The following is a 14,509-nucleotide window of genomic DNA, read 5'->3' on the forward strand; positions in this document are numbered from 1 at the left end:
AGGAGAAGTATTGAATAAAGAATTACTTGCAAGTAAAGAGAGTGGTCGTCCCGACTCGCGTGGAGTCGGCAGAGACTCTGATGATTCATCAGAGAGAAACTTGTTTTATTCAGCTGGTCCTCAGCTGAAGGTCAAACAGCAAAATAATAAATGAGGAATAGAAGACTCACTTTCTTCCAGTTTTCAGACAAAGCCCACATACCACAACAAGCTGATGTCCCAAACAACTATTGCTATCTAGCAGGTGGAAAACCAGCCTCAACTCTGCCATATCAGAGCTATGGAAGTCTGACCTCATACACACACACACACACACACACACGCACACACACACACACACACACACACACACACACACACACACACAATGAAAACTGTAACTTCAGTATTCTGTAGAATGAGAACACACAATATGAAAATGTAAAAGTGAATGGATTAACAATGTTAAATTAATAAAGAAAACTGAATATACATGTGATTATTATATGAGTATATATGAGTGATTACCATATGCAGCTAAATGTCTTTCACACTCCTCATCCCTGCTACATAGTTTAATTCTAGCTGTGGCTTATTAATATATTTACTATCAAATCCAAATTACTTTAACACAGTATACATAAATTCCCAATTCACTAAATTAATAACTTTCTAAAGGTGTAATAATATTAGATTAAAGCAAACATCCAGACACATGATAATTGCCTGGAAAATAGTGAAGTTGTTTCTGTGTAATAACCATGAATCATGTCCATTCATGGTAATATTATATTTAATCAAACATCCCAAAAGATAATTAACTTTGAAACATATTGCATTAATTAAACTTTTCCAAAAAATTTAGTTAAACTCTAACAGAGACAAAAAAAAAACTTGAGAATTACTCCAGAAAAATTAATAAGTAAACGTGAATGGAATTAAACATGATTAAATAAACATGTTTTTAGACCAACAGGTTTACATGATCGTTGGAAGCCACACATACACACTTTTCTCAGTTCCTAGTTATTACACAGTTATTACACATTCAGTTACGATTTATAAATTACTGACAACCAGGCAAATTATTTTTAATGTGTGATCATGTACAATCTGCATTGATTTATCAGACTTGGGTGGATCCATGAGCTTCACAGCGTTTCCTGGTCTGCCTGACAGGAAGTGATGCACGGTCGAACAGGAAGAGCTGTTTGAACTAAATTTGACAACCATCTGTTTGTTTGATATTTATTATCAAAGATGATCATTGTGATTCTTCCACACTGATCCTCTCTCTTCTGAGTTCATGAGTCTAACATCCAGCAGCTTGTTGTATTCCCAAACTTTCTGAACCACGACCTCCAAGATAACACACGTTGGTGTTTGTCAGAGTCTTCATAAATAAGAAAGATGAAGTGGTTTTTGTTAAGCACCCATATGCTTAAAATCTGCTCATAAATTCAGAATTTTACCATAGCACCACTAATAAATCTGTTTCTTGACACCCGATTATAAAAATACTAAATATAAGGCTTAAAAAAAAAAAAACTTCATAAATAAGGAGGATAAAGTCGATTTTGATGGATTCGGTTGCTCAAAATCAGCTTCTCACACCAAGATACTGTAATGCTAAACTTGTATTTTTAAAATGGCATGAGTGATAACTTTGTTGTTTATGCATTAAAAAAATAGCATGTTAAATTCACAGATTAATCTATTTACGTTTAGGGAAGAACTGAAGGTTGCACTTTCATATTAAAATTTTACAACTGAATTGTTGAGACAGTAGTAAAGTTTTTTTTGTGTGCATGTGCATTTTAGTCAGGATTTTTTCCAGGCTGGATCCAAACCTTTGGAGGAAATAGCTTCTATTAGGGACCCATACTTTCTGGCTTATTTATCTAAACTGTACATGAGACTATTTAAATCCTTACTTGAAGATTCCTGTTTCTAAATACCTGGTAGTTTTTTTTAAACATTAAATGTAAAAATAATGTTGTTTTTGGATGGCAAATACATTGTTATGGAACGATGATCACATATAAATAAACAGCCTTTCTAGAAGGACTAGTCTGTAATGGAAGCTTTGTTTTGAATAGCCGTGATATGTCAGCAGACTCGGAGAAGAACAGAAGTTCATTGATTTTTAGTGGCCACTGTTTCAACCTCACCAGCACACAAGTTATCCAATCATGTTCCAGGGTAATGGAGTACAATCAGGGTAAATGCATGACTGTAGTGTCAGTGACAGGGAAAGTTTTGTTCACCAGCTTCAACCTGCAGGGGAATAGTTATTAAACCAGCATGGTTCAAGGATTGTGTGTGTGGCGCTAAAAGCCTTGTCTGAAAAGGCTAATCTTAATTTATCTAATTATAGTTTACTTTAGGCTATTTTTTTTTAATTAGGATGTATGTTTTCTTTAGATTTGAGCTGATGGTAAAAGATTCATGAATCTCATTTGCTGATTTTTAAACTCTTTAAATAGAGTTAGCAGCAACTTTATCAGGTCCACCTTCTAGTACCGGGGTGGACCCCCTTTTTCCTCCAGAACTGCTTTAATTCTTGGTGTGATAGATGGAAGCAGGTGGTGGAAACCTTCCTCAGAGGTTTTGCTTCATATTAACATGACAGCATCACACAGTTGCTGCAGGTTTGTCGGCTGCATCCATGATGAGAATCTCCCGTTCCACCACATCCCAAAGCTGCTCTACTGGACTGAGATCTGGTGGCTGTGGAGGCCGTTGGAGTCCAGTGAACTCATCGTCATGTTCTAGAAAGCAGGTGGAGATGATCTGAGCTTTGTGACATGGTGCATTATCCTGCTGGAAGTAGCATCAGAAGATGCTCCACTGTGGTCATAAAGGGATGGACACGGTCAGCAACAATACATCTTCTATTTCTATTTCTATTTATCTATCCAGTGTCGGTGAGTGTGTGTGAATTGTAGCCTCAGTTTCCTGTTCTTAGCTGGCAGGAGGCACCTGGTGCGTCTTCTGCTGCTGTAGCTCATCTGCCTCAAGGTTGGACGTGTTGTGTGTTCAGAGATGCTGTTCTGCAGACCTTGGTTGGAACCAGTGCGTATTTGACCCCCTGTTGTCTTTCTATCATCTCCAACCAGTCTGTCCATTCTCCTCTGACTTCTGACATCAACCAGACATTCTGGTCCAGACAACTGCTGCTCACTGGATATTTTCTCTTCTTCAGACCATTCTCTGGAAACCCTGGAGATGGTTGTGTGTGGAAATTCCCATAAATACTCAGACCAACAACCATGCCACGTTCAAAGCCACTTAAATCTCCTTTCCTCCTTATTCTGATGCTCAGTTTGAACTTTAGCAAGTCGACTTCATCATGTCTACATGACTAAAAGTGCTGAGCTGCTACCCTGTGCTTGGCTGGTTAAATATTTGCTTTAACAGACAGGTGAACAGGTGCACCTGGTCAAAGTTATGCCTCAATTGAGCAGGACATAATGCAATGAAACTGGATCAGGAATGCAATACTCCACACCACAAGTGGAAAAACCAGTGATAGAAAAAAAGAAAAGCAATTAAATAAATAAAAGATGGTATTCCTCTGGTGCTTCAGTTATGGGATCAAGTTGAACTCATGAAAAGAGCAGCTGCTGGTGACTGTCTATTTATACACGAATTAAGCTGCCAGACAAACATTTTGCCATTCGCCTTGATGAAGGCCCCTTAGGCTGAAACGCGTTGGCGTTGATATGTTTTTTTTAACAGATTAGCCATGAGATAATAAAGGCTTTTTATTTTCTGCCTTCTTGAGTACCTCAGTAATCTTTTCATCAGAAAAACCAGTGTTCTTTTATGGAGACTAAAAAGTGGGACCCCTGTGGTAAAAAACATGAGGGCAAATAACACGAGACTTTTTTTAAGCACACAGTTAATGATATAGTAACAGTAGTTAAATGGTCAAAATTTAATACCGTAATAGGATAGCAAACATTTACTTTATTCTACAGCGAGTCATTGTATTCAAATTTACTGCAATTTGCTCCAGGGGCAGAGCTAGAGCAGTGGCCCTGAAGTCTGATTGGACAGCCTAGGTGCCACATCAGGTGATTGACAGGTCACAGGTGGAGGACAGAAACATCTCTGCAGACCGGCATGGATCATCAGTATCACTGCACCATTTTGAAGCCAATTATAAAGTATTTTCCTAATTATTCATCCTTTAAAAATATTGACATATAGCTGCACATTTCTACTACTAATAAGGCTATTAACCTGATCTTAGCATAAAGCTACGTAGCAGTGCTAATCTAGTTCTATGCTTGCACTATATTAATTTAAAGATAATGTGGGTAAGTCATGTCATATTTAGTTTTCAGTGAGTGTATTTATAGGGAGCACACATCAACTCAGTTCATCAAGATTTTCACAATGGAGCTGAAAATAAACTATAAAGATGCTCAAAGAGAACCTCAATATCTGTGTTTCTTAGCGCTGACTAAGCTAGCGCTATATGATCCAGTTTCATTTAAACTGGAGGCTAGCAAGGCTGCTAGTTGGTTTTAAAGTAGCTACAGCATGAAAATGTGGAGAAATATATCCTGTAACCAGTCTGGTTTAGTAAAGGACCATATAGAGAGAAAGGGAGATATTTCTGACATTTTAGCACAGCAAGGCACAGATCAGGAGGAGACAGACACCAGTCCCAGTATCAGCAGCCAGGTCGCTCGAAACGTGGAGCTAGCTACACAAGGATCCAGTCTACCACCACCAGAGAGTAGACCAGAACTGATCCCCCTGCTACCACATCAGGCTCCACATACTGCACCTCAAAAGCAACCAACTCACCTTCTATGGACCTTTGAACTCGGCGATCCAGACTATTAATTTAAAAATGTTTTATTTTTTATGTTTCTCTAATATGACCACCGTTATGACAGCAGTGGATGTGGGTGTGTGTTAGAGAGAGGAAAACATTCCTTCCCTTCATTACTATATGCCACTCCTGAGTAGTATTGCTCACCCTTTGGGCCCCCATGTATAAAAGCCTAACTCCGCCCCTGAAGGCTGGTTAAATGAGCTACAGTTTGGCTGAATAAGACGGGTCTTAGACCTGTCTCAAGTTTCTTTCTTTTTTTTTTAATGCCATTTTTAGTCTGTCTCAAGTTTCTAAAGTAATTGTGTTTTATTTCTCCGAATGAGATAAGTATTTTATTTTTATTATTTAATTTAGACAACCCACACTCTGACCAAGTGGATTCTCGGCACATAAATAAGACTTTATGTGATGAGTATGTCTCTGTTTGCAGATGAGATCATGCAGCAGGAGATCAGGCCCCTGGTGGCTGTGGACATCATAGAGCAACTTCACCGCCAGTTTGCCTTGCTATCAGGTGAGTCAAGACGCTCCCGTGTCCGACTGTCATGTTGTCATATGATGTCTAAACTCTGTAGTTTCATGGCTAAAACTTTTGTAATCACAAAAACAGAACAGGGTTTCACAGGTTTAAAATAAAGCTGAGTAGAAGTACAGTATGTTTACATTATGTGTGCAAACCTGATTTCCACTCCCATTTTCAGCCATGAATGAACACTGACACTCATTCATTAGTTACTCTAAAACTAAAACAGACAGAACAGATGTGTGGGAGACACGTCCTCTGTATACGTATCCAACCATGTTGATCTTGTTCCTGTACAATTTTGATGGGGAACATTTAAAAGGATGTTTCTTTCACATTTACCTAAACATTTTAACACACCATCAAAAGTCATAAATAATAAAGATATTCAGAAATTGTCATGAAAGTCCAGCACAGTATGTTTCTTTCTTTAATATCAGACATTTTAAAAATGTGTTTCTTCTCCGTGCTGCTGGATAAGATTAAGGAAAGATTTTACAGTAGCAGCTGATTTCTTGGTCACAACCTGTTGCCGGGTAGTCAGCAGAAGTCCAAGCAATTTGTGGTCCAAACTAAATATCAGGTAGACATTGTGTCATGAAACGGTATTTTCTACACACCTTCCAGCCATTTGGTTTCTCAATTTAGTTTGGTAATCTAGAGAGAGACATATCTGTTTACTACAAACGCCACAAAAAGTATTTCTTCCATGTCACTGCATGGTTAGTATAGAAGTATTCTGTTACTGAAATTACACGACATTATACTGCAGCTTTTTCTAGCCATTAGTAAAGTTGGTTTTTCATCCTTTAGTAACATCTGCATTTGAATATTTGCAGGTTGGGGGCACCAAAAGAACTGGACTAATGATAAATCTTAATCATTTTTAAAGTTAAAGTTATTGTATCATCCTAATGCTGTGCTGTTGATCAAAGACTGCTGTCAGCTTTGTGATTTCTGAGCTTCTGATGCCTTCACTGACACCTTGTAAATCTCAGAATGGTTCTGGGTTAATTTGGTGGCAAATGTTTGGTAACATTGTTGATTCAGAAGTAACTTTATTGTTTTATTAATGTTTTACTTTCTGATTTTACATTTATTTAATGAAACTGCTGCTGTTTCTGGAACTTTACTTTGAGAACATTAAACCTCGTCTATCATTGCAGACATTTTTGTCCATTTGGGGAAATTTTTCCTCTAAATCTGGCCATCATTTTGGCTGTTAGTGCACATGGTACAATTCTTTATAAAAACAAATGTCTCTTCACAAATTTTAGAATTTAACTTTTAATTTTTCTTACACTGTTTTACGTTCGTATCTGTAACGGGCTGATTTTACTGATGAACTTTTTGAGAAACCATAACATTACAGGACACATAATGTTATTTTTTTTAATAGCTGTTAGATGAAAAATCTGGGTTTAATTTGACTTAATGGAACAATCTTGTCCTTAAAAATGAGGACAACAACAACAGTGACATCAGATAATGAAAGTGACATTTGAAGGATTAAAATCCTTAAAATTCTTGAAATGTTTGATAGTTTTGAGCAGCGCTGAAGTTTTTCACGCAACCACAAAGCAGTTGTGTTTAGAGCATCCAATGAGTAGCAGCAGCCCTGAGCGGTTTCAGAGTCAAGGCTTTTCTAAGTCCTGCATGACTTCCTGTCAGTAAACCTTCTGCACTTGCAGCCAACATGTTCACACCAGTTTCTGCTGATGGGATCAGAAAACTCAGAGCTGGGTGAATCACACCGTCAAAAAAAGAAAGAATTTGTAGCTCATTTTTCAGCATGATGCTGAAACTTTTTTTTTTTTTTGGTCAACATCGCCATCTTGAGAGATTTTTGCCAAACTACAACCATAATAAAAAAAAATTAAGTCCAAATTTTCATCTTTCCCGCATTTTTCCATGACTGAGTTACTAACATACGTGTGTTAAATTTTTTTTATAAGTTATGATGAGAAAGAGGATGGATGTTGCTGATAAAAGTGGGGCTGCACGATGTGTCACAGCATGACCTCAGCACTGGTTCAAGCCTTGGTTGAGGGGAGGAAGCTCGTGAGGTTCGAACAGCTGCCTTTCTGTGTGGAGTTTGCATGTTCTCCCCGTGTATGCGTGGGCTCTCTCCAGGTACTCCGGCTTCCCTCCACTATCCAAAGACATGCATGTTAGGTTAACTGGTCACTCTAGATTCCCCTAGGAGTGAGTGTGTGTCTCTCTGTGTTAGTTCTGTGATGGACTGGCGACCTGTCCAGGTGTTTCTGCCTCCTGCTATTTGCTGGGATAGGCTCCAGCTTCCTCGTGACCCTGAAGCCGCATAGAAAAGGGATGGATGAGTGATAAAAGTGAGGAAACAAAGACAGGAAATGTCCTGTATTCACACACAACCCAGAGAAAATGGTCACAGCGGATCCTGGCACATCTTTTTTTTTAATATACTGTATGTTTATGTTTCTCTTCTCTGCACATTGATTGGATGCTTGTGTTTTAGACACATCAGACTCTGCAACAGAGCACAGAAAATTATTCTTGTACCAGTTTTAACAACAGTAAACAGCTGTTTAAGATTTATAATTGTATTACTTCATTTAATTTTAGTCAGTTTTTTCTAAATATACAGCGATTTTAGAATTTAGCAATATTTATGTTAGTAATGGAAACTTTGCTTTTGTCAATACATCATTTACAGATGGTTCATTCTGGATATTGGAAATTTAACAGTGGATATAAAACCAAAAGCACAATAGTCTTTCTAAAGGTGACTTCCTTCGTCCAAAAAAACAAATGAATGAATCTCTGAAATGTTAATGAAGATGAAGAACTGAAATGTGGATTGATGTATAATTTATGCGCAGATGGTGACAGTGAGCTGATGATAGAGGCTGAAAATCATAACTGTAAATGTTATTTGTGGTGCTTTTGCTGCAGGAGGGAGAGGGAAAGATGGTGCCCCCATCATCATTTTCCCAGAGTATTCAGGCTTCAGTGAAGTGCCAGAGGAAGATTTCCTCAATGTCGTTACTTACCTGACCAGTATCCCCAGGTATGTATGCAGAATGCACACAGAACAGTTTGTAGTTTGTACTTTTCTGTGTTGATATCCTCACATAAACAAAAATTTCCCTACAAATTAGTTAAAAATAGCTTCAGGTTTGGTGTATTTTGGTGTTAATATGCTTGTAATTATATCTGCTGGCTTATTCTTGCTTTTCTTATTTTCCTTAATGGTGGTTCAGGCCAGTATGTTGTCATGACACCTGGTTTATCTGCTACTTTGGTGTCGCTTTAGACTGATTGTTCACCTCCCTGTTTTTGTAACCTTGTGCAGGCTGTGTTTGTGAAAAATGTCTAAAGAGGCATCTGGAGACATCAAAACAAATACTGTAAATGGTATGAAAATAACTTGCAAATTAAACAGACGTTAAAACTTGGTGTTTTAACCTGTGAAAGAGGGAGTTTTGTACAATCAGGGTGATTGATGGGACACATCAGGACTGAAGTACCACTAAAACATAAAAGATCAATAAATAATAAAGAATCTGCTTTTGATCGGTTTAGAATTGAATTTTCATTAATGTCATAAACTAAAAACACCTTTTCAGAAACATCGTCTCCAGCTTTTCTCTCCATGATAGGGACGATAATCAGCCAGTCTTCGGGAATTTGATCAGCAGGAATTAGGCAGATACTCATCTTTAAAGCAACACTGAGTCAAACATCTTCTGTACTTTCTGCCTGCAGCTTGGATGCAGCCAGCATCGGCTTCATCATCATCATCGACCGGCGAAAGGACAAATGGAGCTCAGTGAAGGCCTCGTTATCCAGGATCGCTGTGAGTTCGCTACAACACTTAATATTAAATCAACATAAAAATACATTCATATAAACTCACTCACGTGATCACATTTATCAACACTTCAGTTTAATCTTGGAACAGGAGATTTAATCTTAATTTTTTCACACTTCTATTACCCTCGTTGAAAGATGATCAATAGTAGTACACATTGATTAACAGGGTGTCTGTCTTCTGATTAGAGTATAATTGTTTTTTGTGCATCTAATACAGTCACCAATAATTTACTTTGACCTTTTAAAACCTGAAGTTAACTTGAAAATTAATAATCTTGAAACTGTTCATCATGATTGTAAGTACACCCCTGCCCCCCTCCATTGTTCCTCTTATTATTTTTTTTTTTCATTTTCACTTTTATACATTTCGTGTGGTGTTATAATTTTTATTTTAATGTCTTTTTTACTGTTATTGTTTGGTTACCATTTATTCTGTCACTGTTTTTTTTTTTTTTGTTTTTTTTTTTAAGTAACATGGATACTGAGGCTCTGAGCATCTTTATAGTGTAATTTCAGCTCCAATGTGAAAATTTCGAAAAACCGAGTTGATGTGTACTCCCTAAATACACTAACTGAAAACTTAATATGACCTGGTTTCTCCACATTATCTTAAAACTAATACAGTGCTAGCATAGAAGTAGATTAGCACTGCTACGTACTTTAGCTTTATGCTAGCATCAGGTTAATATCCTCCCATAACATCAGCAGTTCTAAACTTGAGTTCAGCTCTGGTTCTATGTCAAACCTTTTGTCACCTTTACTGGTTTGGTACAAGTAGGACACATGTATGGTGGTTACCAAATGACTGAGATCTTACCTCATAGAAAAGTTTTACAACTTCATTGTATTTTTCCAGGGAGCATTTCCAGGAAATCTTCAGCTGGTGTTGGTTCTGCGGCCGTCCAGGTTCTTCCAGAGGGCAATAGCGGACATTGGGATAAAGCTGCACAAGGATGACTTTAAGATGAAGGTACCAACAAGTACTGGTGTGTCATTCTGGGTCTTGTTAAATTCTAGAGATGGGAGAGATCTCAGAGAAGAGGCAGGATGAGGGCGGAAGCTGAATTAGACATTGTTAGAGGGTGTTTCAGTGAGAAAATCTGCCTACGTTCAGTAGTGGGGTTTTATGTAAGGGATAATGTCCATTATCATAAATTAATAGATGACATGGAGGCGTGAACGTGTGACGCAAAGTTATACCATGGTTCCATGGTATACCAAGTTCAGTTATACCATGGTCACTTACGAAAGAAAAAAATATTAAATAAATTATTAATGTTGTTTTTTTACCATTAAAATTGTAAGTTTTTGACAAGAAGCGGCTGAGTGGACTATTTCGTTGTGGCGCGTTGCCAAGGTAACCGGCTCTGACACAGAACCTGCAGCTCAGTTGGCCGCAGTTATGTTACGTGACACAAACATTTCAGAGGGTGGGTGCCGCTCTTCCAGCTTGTGTGTGTCCAGAGGATGATGCGACATTTTGTTTCAAACAGTCAAAGTCCACAGATCGTTTTCAAATTGTTTTTATTGCAAGAAATAATATCCACAATTCACTCTGATCACTAAATGTGTATCAAGCAAGTAAGTCTATCCTAAATAGTTTTTATAATGTTATCCACCATTCACTCTGTATCAAGTATGTAAGTAAGGTAATCAAGACAGAAAGACAGGCAACAACCTTTTTCATATTAAATGCAACGTTGCCGTTGATTGTGACATTTCATAAAGATATTGGCATGTCCATAGTGGCGTTTGAAGGACAGAGTTTAACATTTGTGGACCCTGTCCACGGCTGGTTGGGACGTTGCAGAACGACAACATTTTTATTCCATTCTCGTCTCTCCTGGACTGACAGAGCCCAATAAGCCTGCACCTGCTTTCACAGCGATGCGCATGACAGACATGAGCTGGCGTGTCTGCAGCCGGCGTCTGAGTTTCTGTTGCCACAGTTACCAACTACAGTTTAGTCAGCGCAATAATTTACAACAATAAGTTTATTTGACCGGAACTTCTTTTATAGGTGTCCATTATCACTACCAAAATACTAGTTCCCAACCCAATACTTAAAACTTGATTATAGCGTGTAAAAAAAATCAAAGGTCAATGACAGAAAAATTTTGTCTATCATAAAATCTATGTTTCTATTGGTATCTAATCACTTTATTAAAATAACTGTTATGTATTTATTCTCAGAATGAGACATTTATATCTACTTGCTGTGGGTCCACATACATGACAGCTGCCACCATTTTTACTACGGCGTCTCTAAATGGACAAACACCTCTGTGTGTGAAACTTTAAGCCTGCAGTAGCGGCTTTGTTTGATAGGAGCTAGAACCCTGTTTCAGATAAGTAGCGCCTTTAAAAGAACCATAGAGGAGACAGTACACATGTAGGCAAAGTTAAAGTAGTTACCTGTAGTGCGGTCATCGCTGCACATGAGGCCACTGGCTTATAAAGAATTTCGACCACCGTCCAGTCACAACTGTGCTTGGCATGAGAAGTCATTTCTATACCCGACTTTACCACTAGATATCAGTAATTCTCACACACTGTACCCTAAAGACAGTCAGAAAGTGTATAGTGTATAATTTAAAGATCACTCCAATGGCTGGTGATGTGGTTACAGTGCAGAGCAGACATGATGTGAAACTACAAAAACATGCATTAATAACACACTTGTTGTGCAGTAACTACTCCTTTTTATGAGCGCAGGCTGGTCGTGACCAAAACCGCTGAAAGTGATGAACTGTGTTTTTAGATTGTGATGCTGAACTCTCTGTCGGACCTTCATGGCTATGTGGATAAGAGCCAGCTGACCCGGGAATTAGGAGGAAGCCTGGAATACTGCCACAGTCAGTGGATACACCATCGAACTGTAAGTGAACATAAAAAACTTAAAACTGGAATACTTTTATCGTAATACGGGTGATTCTGCTATTTCAAGTTTTTCACAGACATGTCTCATAAATGAGTTCTGTGGTTACTTTCTAGGATGGTACAGACTGACGAGTCAATCATTTTCCTACAGGCCATAGAAAACTTTGCCTTGACAGTGAAAACCACGGCCCAGATGCTGCAGAGGTTTGGGACGGACCTGTCAGAGACAGAACTTCCCAATGACGTCCAGAGCACCAAAGACCTCCTCACAGCCCACACCGTCAAACACGACAACCTCAAGGTTTATGTTTGACACACACAAACACGCGTACAAATTTTTTGGAAACTAAATGTTGTGCAAAAATTTCAGAGGTATCAATAAGACTGACCAGAAACAAAACTCTTTCCAGTTTAAAAAAAACAAACTTACATGTTTTATTTATGTTTTTTATGTTTCCTTGTCTCTAAATTAGGATGAATTGAAGCTAGCGCTAAGGCAAGGTACCACCTTGTTTGGCTGCATGAAGGATCAGACAACCAGGTCAGAGAACCACGAACTCAGCCCAGATGAGATGGAGAACCAAACCACGGTGGAAAGGTGACGGACATCCAAGCTGCTCTGATGCAGCTGATTAGTCTTCATCATGAGCATTTCTATCGTCCCGGTGTAAGTGCTGAAGTTGGTGTTGTGTGTTTCAGGCTCCTGGCACAGCTAGATGAGACAGACAATGCTTTTGAGCAGTTCTGGTGTAAGCACCACCTGAAACTGGAGCAGTGCCTGCAGTTACGCCACTTCGAACAAGACTTCAGAGAGGTATGACCTGTCGGTGTCTGTCTAACTTGTGCATCTTTACAGTCTCACCATCCTATGAAACTTCAAATAACTAAAAAGTGCCGAAGCAAATATGGATCAGCTGTGTTTCTTGAGAAGTTGTCCAGTTGAAAACTCTGTTTTCCACCACATGGAAATGCTAAAATTAACCTGTGCCCTCCATATTATTGAACATACAATGTTCTGAGGATATTAGACTGAAAAATAAATATTTATTGGTTACCAGTCTTTAAAAAAGCCAGTGCAGGTGATAAATCAATACAGGGAGTAGTAGCAGCTCTTCCTGACAGTCTTCACATTAACCTCTTAATATTATTCAACTTTAGCCTGAAATTGTTTTTTATGGATAAAAGACGTGTTGTGGAGCAACTATTTTACTTGTTGTTTGCTGATGTAACAGGACCGTTTCTGTTGCAGTATCATCTGCTGCTGGAGTACAGTATGGCTTTAAAGATAAATTGCATTAATGACTAGTCAGAAATATATGTTTTTAGAAACAGAGGTGAAACATTTATTTGTAGCTGACTGTAGCCTGGAATGGTATACACCATCTCTGGAATCTTTGCTTTCCAGTGGTGTGTAACATGTGGAGATACTTGGAAGGTGGCCTGAGGAAAATACATATTTATTTTGTCTTGTCCTGATGGGACGGCTAGTACCAACAGGTATCAACAGGGAACAGGTAACATAACAGGTAACAAGCTCCAGAAAAAAGAGGTAGATGCTTCTATAACTGCCCGAATTATTGACTCTATACAGAAGGGTAGTGTATCAGAGAAGGTGGTCCACACAGGACCATCATTCATTACTGGATGCATGTCACATTGTGGTCAAACGTGGGAACAGCTGCTGGCATGTTTCACATCAGTCTGTGTTGGAGAGTTCAATCTGCTCTGCAGCATCTGCTGAGGCAGCAGAACCAGAACAAGAACCAGAACCAGAGACTTGAAGAAACTGGAGAAACTGAACCAAATTTTCTGGTTTTGTTATAAACAACTTTGTTCTCCCCAAGTCCTACTTAGGAACTTTTTGCAAAGATCGTGGCATTCAAAAAAATCTCCGTGCCTTCAACGCTCTACGAACACTCTGAATTACTCTTACGAACATCTGCCTTCTGACATGTTTGAACAAAGTCAACGTTGATGCTGTTTCCTGCTGTTTGGTTCATTATAATACCATCATAAAATAGCAGTAATGACATTTGTCTCATTTTTAAAATAACTTTTGTAAATTTACTAAATAGTTATGCATTTTAAACTAAATGGCATCCTAAAATGATGCCACAACAAGAGGTCATTTTCCTCACAGACTGGAAGGTTCAGTATAGATAGATAGATAGATAGATAGATAGATAGATAGATAGATAGATAGATAGATAGATAGATAGATAGATAGATAGATAGATAGAAGTACTTTTTTCATCCCAAGTTGGGAAATTTAGGTTCAGTTTAGGTTCAGTTCAGAAATTAGGAAGGTTCAGTATGTAAAGAGATATTAAAATTTAATCACATTAATCACATTCATTCTGATGTGTTCATGGGAATAAACTACATGTCCAAGTTTATGAGTAATGAATTACCCATTTGTACTT

At 38.2% G+C, this 14,509-nt stretch overlaps 1 protein-coding gene across 4 annotated transcripts in view; it reads left to right on the forward strand.

The window, feature by feature from the left end:
- mcf2l2 (MCF.2 cell line derived transforming sequence-like 2) overlaps positions 1–14,509 on the forward strand; it is an 80,212-nt gene that overhangs the window by 15,403 nt on the left and 50,300 nt on the right. For all 4 annotated transcript variants that reach the window (XM_042005586.1, XM_042005588.1, XM_042005590.1 and 1 more), the window contains exons 2-9: positions 5,262–5,345; positions 8,286–8,400; positions 9,099–9,189; positions 10,063–10,176; positions 11,968–12,084; positions 12,238–12,387; positions 12,560–12,684; positions 12,786–12,900. In XM_042005586.1, coding sequence (XP_041861520.1) covers positions 5,262–5,345; positions 8,286–8,400; positions 9,099–9,189; positions 10,063–10,176; positions 11,968–12,084; positions 12,238–12,387; positions 12,560–12,684; positions 12,786–12,900 — 911 coding nt within the window. The remainder of the gene's footprint in view (positions 1–5,261; positions 5,346–8,285; positions 8,401–9,098; positions 9,190–10,062; positions 10,177–11,967; positions 12,085–12,237; positions 12,388–12,559; positions 12,685–12,785; positions 12,901–14,509) is intronic.

Source organism: Melanotaenia boesemani, chromosome 14 (assembly GCF_017639745.1).
Source record: "Melanotaenia boesemani isolate fMelBoe1 chromosome 14, fMelBoe1.pri, whole genome shotgun sequence".
NCBI lineage: Eukaryota > Metazoa > Chordata > Actinopteri > Atheriniformes > Melanotaeniidae > Melanotaenia > Melanotaenia boesemani.